We start from the raw sequence: 10,499 nt of genomic DNA, 5'->3' as shown, positions 1-10,499 counted from the left end.
CACTGCACTGAAAATTGCTTCATCATGGAAGACTGCTGTGTGTTTGGAAATCCAGTGTGGGATATAAGCATACCACCTGTGTAGCTCCAACCCAGTGTAGTTACCCATTGCAACTGTACCCTGACTGTAAACAGGTATGTTCAACAGGCTGGCAATGTTCAGAAAACATTGTTTGGATTCTAGCTGGACAGCAAGTTATCTAGTGAAAAGGGATTAAAAAACCATCAGCATAAGAACAAAAGTAGGTACAGGAAGAGAAATAAAATTAAGAAACAAATGAGTTTTGTAACAGAACTCACAAAGGTCTAGATTGTATGAGCCAAAATTACGTAGCAATAAATGAGGAAATTCCTATGTTTCAAAAACTAACATAAGAATCTGGGAGAAATGTGGGAATATCTAGAACTTCTAGATTTAATTATCAAAGAATTCTTGAGAATAATGAGGAACATGCAAGGCATACATGCAGAATACTGCATGAAGATGTTAATTTTGCTGAATCTTGGTGCTTCTTACATGGTAAGGAATATTCACATTTCAGAACTTTATGCAGAACTGATGTTCTAAAGTATGTTATATAACTTTCATAAACTGAGGGCATGTAGGATTAAACATTTGGATCCACCTTGGACAAGCCTGTTGATGGTCAGATGTGTGTCTAATATTACTATTTGCTGTCTATATTACAATTTGTTGTCACACTGTTTATATAATTCTGTGTACAACAGGGCCATTCACTTAAGAGTTCGGCTCAATGATCCTGCCAGGTCCCTTCCAACTTGGTGGTTCTGTGATTTTACAGTTGCTGACAAAAAGAGAAAATAATGACTTATGATGAAGACTTTGTATTCTACAGTGTACAAAACTTCAACAAAACAATAGTGTGAAATGGAGCACTGCCCAGCAAAACTTCTGGAGACTCTTGTATCACCTCAAATTCATTTTAATGCTGTGATGGGCTAAACTCAGAGAAAATGCTTAGGATTTCCATTTTCTACTGACTATCTGAATCAAGGTTGGCATCAGCTAGTTTTGATAAAGGATTATCTTGACATAATTTACTAGAATGTGGATGGCAGGGGAAAAAGTGTGTCTGTAAGATTACAAAGCACAGAATTCACTAATCAAAGGTAAAAAAAATTACCTTGGTCATAATGATGATAGTTAGAAACTTGTTAACACTGGTACAGCAATTGGTAAAGGTAGTGCTGAAGGAGTGTTGTAGAGAAATCCACTGCTCCTTGGTCTTTAAAGTTTGCACCTTATATAAATACGAAAAGATACACGCTATAAAGCTCTCATACTTTTTTTTTTTTTAAATTATAAAGATTACTTACAGTTAAATACACATGAGAATGAATACCATGCTTGAAGTGGTACTGGAACTGTGGAATGAGTCAGCCCTTGTTGAAGCTGATGAATACAGCACTCTTTGTAACCCTGTATGAGGCAGGTACAGTTACAGCCGCGGAGGAAGAACCAAAGGGGGTCACGATGGGCTGGCAAAACGCAAAGAGAGAAGTGGTGCAGAAAACTGAGTGGGAGGGAGCCCCCGTGATGTGTTCACTTGGAAAAAGCATCGGCATATTGATCAAAAGAACAACCTCCCGTTTTTCTAAGACTTTTTGTAAACAAACAGAAGTGTCTAAGAGAAATAAATACCTGAATTTCTTCTCCTGAATCAACCTGAAAAACGGTTATGACAGAACTCAATTAAGACAAATAGGTACAAAAGGAGAAGCCCAAAGACGGGAGCTCTCCCCCACACTCACAGTCAAAGGGGAAGAAATACTTTATAAAATCCTTTCCTTCACCAGGACCCATGTCTCAGAGCACAGACGGAGCTGCGCTCGCAATTCATTGTTTTCCATAATTAACTAAATGCACAGAAGGGGACTGAGGCGTTTAGTTCCAGCGATTCTGCTAGATGTGCACCTCTACGCATCGGTTTTATTTCTGTAAAAGCTCACTAAACATTATCTTTCCTACACGGCGTTCAATGGACTTTTTCCCGAGAGCCTCCGGCCCTCCTCCCGGGCTCCTCGCCGGGAATCCCCGAGCCGCGCCCGCCCTGAGGGGCCGGCACGCGCCGCCTCACGGGGCCGAGCGCCGCCCCCGCTGCCGCCGAGTGCGGGGCTCCTCAGCGCTCGGTCCGAGCAGGCGAGTGGCAAATCCCGGCTCCTCAGCCGTGCAGAGACAGGGAGAACACTGTCTCTCAGGTGTGCCCAGCTCCCGCCAGGTCTCCGGCCCTGCGGGGCCGCCCGCAGACGGCTGGGGTGGGGGTCGCACCTCAACTGAGAAGGGCTTTGAAATGGCGTTCGCCGTTTGCCTTGCAGTCCTCTGGCGCTTAGAGCCGGGCAGGGGTTGTCACCTCTCTAGCGAGTCGGTGCTGGCAGGGCTTGTCACTGCCGCCGGGAGCTTGTCTTGGCCCCAGCGAAGTCTGCGCTCAGCCCCGCGGACTTAGGCGGGGAAGGGAGGTGGCCTGAGCGCCGCTGAGGTGGTCCTGGGCTGCCTGGGGGCACGGGTGGCAGCGCCGTAGAAGCGCTGCTACTGAGGCTGTGCGGGTACCCCGCCTCCGAGGGGGCGACCAGCTGTACCTGTTTTTCCAAAATCATAGGTAAGGAATGCTCAGGAAAAAAATCTCCATGATTAAAGATGGCAGAAGATACTACAAGGCAAGAAGTAAGTAGGCGTGATACGGAATTCAGGCCCATCGGGACAAGGCCATGAATAACTGAAGAAAAGTTTCTGTAAGTTCCCTAAGTAGATCTAGCTCTAGTGTATAGTGTTTCCTTAAGCGACCTATAGTAACTAGTGGACCATAATATACATTGCAAATACTATGGTAAACTTCATAAATTCCTTCAAGCAAATCTTCCTCCTGGGTACATACACGTATGCAGTTACTAGCAAAAGAAAGGAAAGGTACTGTTATCTGTAGACAGTGCTGCATGCAAATTGAGGTAAGACTAACTTAAAATGTCTTCCTCTTTATTTCTCTGAAGTGGTGCATTTATTTTTATGAATACAAAATGGTTTTTAGTTTTCATTTTTAATGCTAGGTTTTCTCACTTCACTTGCCACTTTAAAAGCTGCACTCTGGAATTTCAGTTTCATTGCACTGAAAACCAAGGATCAGTGTTTTGAGGTTTTGTGAAGTTATTAGGTAGGAAACTATGTTCTTGTACAGAAATTTCAGTTAGCATGATGCATAGTATAATAATAGAGGTCACTGTCAGCAAGTTAGATGCAGTTACTGAGCTTTTTTTCTGTAAAAAGCAGTAAATTGTATCTTAACCTACTGTGGAGTCTTATAGAATGTGTTCTGAAAATACATAGAATCCTTTTTCAAGACCCTTTTTATATTCCCAAATTGAAGTCCAGCTTAATGTCAAATTCAAACTGTAATGCAGTTAATAATCCAGCCTTATATACTTTAATCCTTCAAATGTTAATCCAAGTTGGTGTTAATTATTGACATTGTAGCACAAAAATAAAAATAGAGTTCACCCAAGTTTTATTCAAACAATAAAAATGTGGCTTGAACCAAGCAGAGGTATTTTTCCCTTGGGCTAAGATTTTCACATCATAATCTGGCTAGGAGTCAAGGTGAATATAGCTTTCTAAAAGCCATTTCTGACCCTTTTAAAAATGGAAAGTCAGTTTAAGTGCAAATGGATTGTTTTAGAAACAGGGAAAATATGAACTTCTGTGCTGATATGTGCTGCTCCACGGTGTTCCATGGTTAGGAAGCTGTAGGAACATTATCTGCAGCCCTATGTTTGTGTGCACTGGAGAGAGGGCCACTGGGTGATTCCTTCCTCAGCATTATGTGCTGCCCTGTTGATGTATGTGCACAGTAAGTGAATTACCCAGTACCATCCAAAATCTTTGATTAGAAGAAATATTGTATCTCTATTACTGACTTTCTGACTACAGAGAAGAGGGATTTAGTGAGCAGTGCAGTGGCTATTTGTTTGCTTTAAGAGCTTCCAGGACGGGTTTTGCAGTGTTTTTGCCAAATGCTTTCACGATAAAAAGTTCATTGGACAAAGACAATGATTCTTGCTGTGGTAATGCCTGGAGAGGCTCACTAACAAGGGCCTCCTGAGTGCGGGCTTGTCTGGGGAATAGAAACATCTTGTGTTACAAAGACAGAAGTTACTGTCGTTACCAGCCTTCTGGCCACTGTGGGACTGGAGAAGAGGGGAGTAATGAATAAAGTGCTAATACCGTGTGCGGTGCTGTGAGCGTAATCAAAGAACATTTGTGTACAGGAAGGGGCTTTGAAGTCCTGAAAGTTATCGTAATGGTTTGCTTTTATTCTGCTTAAAAGTTTGGTTGGTGTTTTTTGTTGTTTAGGTTTTTTTTAACCTAGCCCTAGTTTTAAGTTGTCATCTGAGCACACTTAGTGAGATACATTCTGTACCTGTAGCTTCTCTGTCATTAGTTCTTACAAACTTACCCCCCCTAGAAGTGACTTCTCGTGATCCAAGGAAATAACAAGGGAAGAGGGCCTATGGATCAGTAACAGAAAAGGAGAAGGGGAGAAAAAAGCCTCATAACAAACCCTGAACATAACTGAACAGGTGAGCACTAAACTTTTTCCAATCTACTATACAGCTTAACTTCAATAACGTAGAGCCAGGGAACAGAAAGATGTCTTGGGCTTGATTACTATAGGGAAGTTGGGAACGCTCTGCACCTGCAGGAACAATCAGCACGTAATTCAGTAGGAATTTTTCTTTTGTTGTAACTGTTTAACTCCTTTTCATGAGTTTAAACTGAACTGTACTGCAGCAGAATAAACAAGCTGCAATGGGGCTGGCAATCATCCAGGACACAAGTTCAAAGTGACATTTTTAGTAAAGACTCCTGTATTACAGGTGAAAATATGGAGGCATATTCCTCATAGTGCTAACCTGAGGACTCATTTGCTGTGATGGATTATGTCTCTGCTGTTTGATAAAGCCATGTAGCTTCTAAAATGGAGAGGGATGATAGGAAGAAGGTAAGGGAGCTGCAGCAGGAGAATCTAGAAGGACAGAAGAGTGCACAGTGAGGGTGATGTCGCCTGGGGGGTTACAGCGTGCAGCTGAGGGAAGCATTCATTCCTCTGTTTGTGGACAGTAGGGCGACTGCTCTGCAGGTAGAAATGGAGATGGATAAATAAAATGCATTAAATCAATCTCCTGCTAGTTCCTTCCTAACTTGTTCTACTTTTCGTGCACCTTTCACGTCTCTGCACAGCTCTTGTTTTGGGAGTTGAGCATGTGACGTAAATAGTGAGGACACACAGTGCTACATCAGAAATCTGTAAAATAATTTGAGAAACTTTTGTTGTCTATTTGTGCAAAATAGCTGCAAGGAATTTTTCCCTCTCTGGGAAAGAGAACTTCTCTGAATAATGCATTGTATAAGTCCATACATGCTTTCCTTTTGCCAAAGCTGAAAAGCTTTATGGCTGTAGCTAGAATGGCACTGCTCTGGGATAAATGTCTGACAGTATAAGGCTGAGCTTTTCCATCTGAGTCCTGCACAGTGGGGAAAAGCTCTGCTGAACACAGCTGAGAATTGGCCTGTGGTAATGGCATGTGGTGAGGGGGGAGGAAGCACATTTTTTATTCGCTGCTGCTGCTTTGTAAAGAACAAGTCATGTCAGTAGCTTCTTCCTAGCTGGTCCTCTTTTTCTCCACCCCTCATCTAGTTGTTTCTTCCTCAGACATGGCCTCTACCCTGCTGTGTGGAGAGGGAGTACTGATATTGTGTATGGAAAAAGGAGGCATTTGCAGAACTACACGTATGAAAACAGTGGACTAAGCTGATTTTACAGTATTTCTTAGGAAAGAGACGAAAATTCAGGAAAATTAATTAATCTTCTGAAGCATCGTAGCATACTGACTGTGGAGCGAGGTGCATTCAGTACACTGGAGAGTGTGGAACATGTTCAGCCTACTTGAAATAATGGCATAATTACTGCTATCAGTCTATTCAGGCAGCTGTTTGTCTAATACTATGCATGGACACCTTTTTTGTTTGGTTTTGCTTCGACCTTTCTCACTTTACACACACTTTCCACAATTTACAAGAAAATTTCATCTCCTTCAGTCTCATGCTACTGCATCAGAAACAATAGGGATTCATTTACCCCTCCAATTCACAGAGCAATGCTTGCAGTAACCCCTGGAGATTTCTGTAGTAAGCAACCTGAAACACTTGAAAGGGATATAGTTTCCAGAGGGGTCAGTGTTCATGTCTGAGAGCTTAAACAATATATTAAGCTGGGCATTTTGGTGAAGAAAAAAAAAAATTTGCTTGTATTTAATCTGAACTGAATTACTATTGCCACATTGTGTGCAATGACTGAAAATAGTGTATTAAATAGCAAGGTCAACTCTGTAAAGCAGATAGTATCTCTGTTAATAAATACATACTTCCTGCCTTGTATTTACTTGGAACTAATATTAATCCTTGTAATTCAGGAACTAAGTATCCATCTTCCTTTGTGTCTAAAGGTGGGAACCAGCGACTTTACTTTTGGCTGCCTGAGAGTCAAACATGGAGGGTGTTGAGATTAAGGTATAAGAAAGAAAGGTGAGTTCCAAGTAAGGGGAGGCATTTGAGTAAGCAATGTGTATCTCTTGGTCCCAGTTTCCCAGAGGCACCATGCAGACAAAGAGTTTCTGATATGTACTTTTCCTGAGTGATGCTCCCCTCCAGGCTCCATATGCTGGTCCTATTTTCTCATTGTTGTGAATGTCAAGTTTAAATGTCCAACTTCCATGTGGATATTCACATTTGAATGCTTAAGATGAGTCCTGTGTCTCCCACTCCTAGAATTAGGAGCCTAACATCTAGACAGAAGAGTATGAAGTGCCTGAACAGATAACATAATTTTCTGAATGCTGTCCTAATCATTAGTGTCTGCTTCATGGCATTGAAAGTAATAAGAGTTCTGCAGAACAGAATACAGAGGAACTAGAAAATTCTCTCTTGAGAGGAGAAATTGGTGTCAATAACTCCTTTCGTCCTGGCAAGGTGTCTTCTGTTGGTTGATACACTCTAGTTGCTATCAGCAGTATCAAAGGACACAAAGTAATGTAAAAGCTATGCCATATTCAAAGTTAATTGGATGATCCAGTTTTAAACCTGAAGTACAGTATGAACCTAGAGACTGTATCAGTGCAGTTGTAAGTTGCTTGAAGAGCAAACATCTACAATGTTTGGTACAAAAAGCTGGAGGCTAAAACAAGAGTGTTGGAAGCATATTAGCAGTTAATGACTGAAAATAGAGGTGACCAGTGGAATGGGAATGTATACAATAACCATATAACAAAAACCAGATTTTTTCCAGTTTAGTAAAATTCTACATTGTGAGAGACTGGTATGAAGACAGTTTAAGGGACTCTGTTCACCATTCCCCTGCACTGCAATAAAGCATCATCCTGTTTCTTTCCATATGCCATTTAGTGTTCAAAATAGATCAAGTGAGCTAAGTTGCCTTTACAAACTAAATCAGACTGTAAGCTTTGTATTTGTTTCATTCATCGTGTGCTTTTGAGGCCTCCTCATGTTCCTGTTAATAATTCAGGCTTTCCTATTCTAGGTTTATTGCTCAGAGAGACAGTACCTTTTGCTGAGTTGAGCATATGGCTAACAGGAGCTATGTCAGGTAAAGAATGCAACCTGTAGTTTTTCACCTTATTCTCTTTTGTTGTTAGTCAGCTTTGGAATAGAACTATAATGCAGTCAGGTTTGTTGCAACTGTTAGCTTGGGTAGCCTGTTACTTTGATATATCTGGAAAAATGCCAAAGATCTCAAGTGTCTTGAAGACTGTCAACTTTTTGCTTTTTCTGTTTCTTGTTGCAACAGATGAGAACAGAGCAAGTCCTGAAGCAAACTGGATTAGGTAAGAAAGAGTTTTTAAATGTTGTCATCTTTTACACCCTGGAGAAAAACTAAATGTGTTGTTTTGACTCCCTTCCACAAAATAGACAAGTCCTTGTCTCATTCTGCTAACGTGTCATAATTGTTCTACAGATGTCAGCTGGTAGCTGGGGACTGCTCCTCTGCTTGGAGCTGTATTTATTAACCTTTTTATTTTTTTCTTTCTCATGTAATGAAATTAAGCTATTCAGCCGGGCAAAATAGCTGATTCCTGATTTCGTCTTAATGCCAAGAACACTGTGAAAGTTACGGAGAGCATGTAATTAAATGTAACAGTTACTGACAGTTGTTGCTTTGCAATGTGGCCTTCATACGTTTCTGTAACAGCGCAGCTATACTTGATAGGTTGCATTAGAGGTGTAATTCCATTCATAAAATTCCCTAAGGGTAGAACTGCCCTTGTGATTTTGGGCTTTTTCAGCCCCTTCTCTTTCTACTGCAGTTCAAAAACTACTTGCTGGTGAGAGACTTTTGAACTGAGAGGTGTGTGGCATGATGAAATACAAATGTCTGTGACTGGTGAAATTCTTAGGTATATTTTTTAGGTAACTCTTTAGTCTCACCTCTGAAAGAAAATTCAGTGCTTAGTTTCTACAGGCCTTACCTGTTGGCCTCCTTCAAAAGAGTGATTGTTATAAACCGTACCTTAAAGGCTGTTAGTCTTGACTTACGAGTTTGTAGTGTTGATAGTTATGATGTAGGGCAGTGCCTAGAGTATTGGAGGAGGAGTAAGCTTTTACAACCTTGATACAATAAGAAAGGATGGATTGTGAAGAGTGCAGCCTGTACTGCTTTCATTATAACTCCTGTCTGAAGAATTGACTCATGGTATACCTTTTTCTGCTTGGGTTCTTTGCCAAAAAAATAAAATGGTAGCTTTCTTTCTCATCAGGAATCATGGCACTGTCAGTGTCAACCTATTGTGAAATGAAACCTGGGGATTTCATTATCAAAAATTTTAAAAAGAAAAATCAATTCCCTGAAAATAATAATGCTGTAGGTAACAATTTCCAGCTGAGGATTTGCATATTAAGTGTTAGCTCTTTTTAAAAAAGCCCAAAAATTCTTGCATGGGATACTTATATATGTGTATAGTAACAAGAATAGCTCTTTTTAAGTCATTGTGATAATGGAGCTAATGACAAGACAGTTGGCACTGCCGCGCTAAGGTGATCTTCACCCTTGCAAGACAAAATATAGTTAGATTAGCACAATTTTTGCAGAGATATGCAGTTATTCATGTGTATAAAAGATTTGACTTCTGTTAGCCAGCAGATGCCTGTGTCCTTGACAAAGCTGTTTTTGCAAGATAGATATATCTATGGAATTCACAGTGATTTGTAGTATATGCCACAGCTTCTTCTCCAAAGTGCTTTGTGACATGAAAACATGCAAATATGTTGGGGACTACATGGAGGATATTGTGGAGTGTAGTGATGATACCTTTACTGGTAAGGCTGCCCTAAGCCCAAGGTATATCAGATTGTCATAGGACCAAGTAAACCTTCTACTCTGTCCTTGACACAGTTCCAGCTCTATGATGGAGGCTGTAGTGAACTCCTAGATAAGCAGTTGTGCCCTACCTTTGCTGCCTTCCCAGTCTTTCATCTTTCTTACATTTGGACCCGGGTGTGCGGGTCTCAAGTAGAGCTTTTTAACTATAGTCCTGCGTCTCCTTGTTCCAGGTGTTCTATTTTCTACCTGTAGCTGTCAGGAGAGAGAAGTTTTTTGCAGAACAGTTTTTTAGGAGGACTCTGTGTCATTAATAAGTAGCATATTGTAAATGTTTTGGTAAAGACTTTATAACATCCCAGAGTGGGGGGCTGAGGGGGTGGGTGTCCTGCAAAGGGAGAGGGCACTTGTTTTACTATGGGCTGCTTAAGTACAGCTGTAAGAGATTTGAGATTCGGAGATTTGAGATTCATATGGAAATGATGTGTTGTATGTAAAAATAGGTATAAGAAGGTAGAGGCATCTCTGGCAATTTTTTGCGGATAGTAAAAGAAAATATAAAAAAAACAGAAGGAACACTTTTTCCTGGCACTGAAACCTGAAACAACAGAAAAGGCTGCTTAAAACAGTTTGAAAGAGTGCTGTCTCTGTTCTTTGTGATTTCCTTGGTAGGTATAGGACTAGAAGAGTGGTCCTGATCTCAAAGGGGATCTCAATTACATTTGATTACTTCTTGGAAAAAGAAAAATCCCATCCATAGTTTTGTTTCATAAATACTTTCCTGCACAAGCAGAATTTACTGAACTCTTCCAGGTGGAAAGTTTCCCGATTTCTAGCAGTGTGTTCTGCTAATTCTACCCTTAGTGCAAATGTGACAGAAAGAGGGAAATGGTTCATGGTAGTTCAGCTGTAAGAATACTTTGTTCTATTAGTCTTTGATGATCAGTGCTGTTGACAGTTCTCATCTCTTCCATGGTCTTCCTACTTCTACTATTCTCTGTTACCCAGCCTAGCATGAACTGAAGGGTGGAAATGAACTGTGGTTAATTTGGGCCTGAAAGACAGACAGGACAAGTATTTTCAGTAAATCTCTCTCTTT

General features: G+C 40.8%; 1 protein-coding gene across 20 annotated transcripts in view; it reads left to right on the top strand.

The window, feature by feature from the left end:
* The first annotated feature begins 2,122 nt into the window (after positions 1–2,122).
* Positions 2,123–10,499, top strand: part of MYO3B (myosin IIIB) — a 252,842-nt gene continuing 244,465 nt past the window's right edge. For 17 of the 20 annotated variants that reach the window (XR_001862401.1, XR_001862400.1, XR_001862399.1 and 14 more), the window contains exons 1-6: positions 2,123–2,219; positions 2,618–2,750; positions 4,475–4,589; positions 6,516–6,594; positions 7,607–7,672; positions 7,874–7,910. Coding sequence is in view for 14 of the 20 variants with exons in the window: in XM_017735717.1 (XP_017591206.1) it covers positions 7,666–7,672; positions 7,874–7,910 (44 nt within the window). In the remaining 6 variants the exon portion in view is untranslated. The remainder of the gene's footprint in view (positions 2,220–2,617; positions 2,751–4,474; positions 4,590–6,515; positions 6,595–7,606; positions 7,673–7,873; positions 7,911–10,499) is intronic. The other 3 variants (XM_017735714.1, XM_017735712.1, XM_017735716.1) reach the window with 3 other exon arrangements.

Source organism: Corvus brachyrhynchos, unplaced genomic scaffold (genome assembly GCF_000691975.1).
Source record: "Corvus brachyrhynchos isolate BGI_N302 unplaced genomic scaffold, ASM69197v1 scaffold255, whole genome shotgun sequence".
Lineage (NCBI taxonomy): Eukaryota > Metazoa > Chordata > Aves > Passeriformes > Corvidae > Corvus > Corvus brachyrhynchos.
Note: the sequence above shows the minus strand (reverse complement) of the source record. Positions and strands in the feature narration are given on the sequence as shown.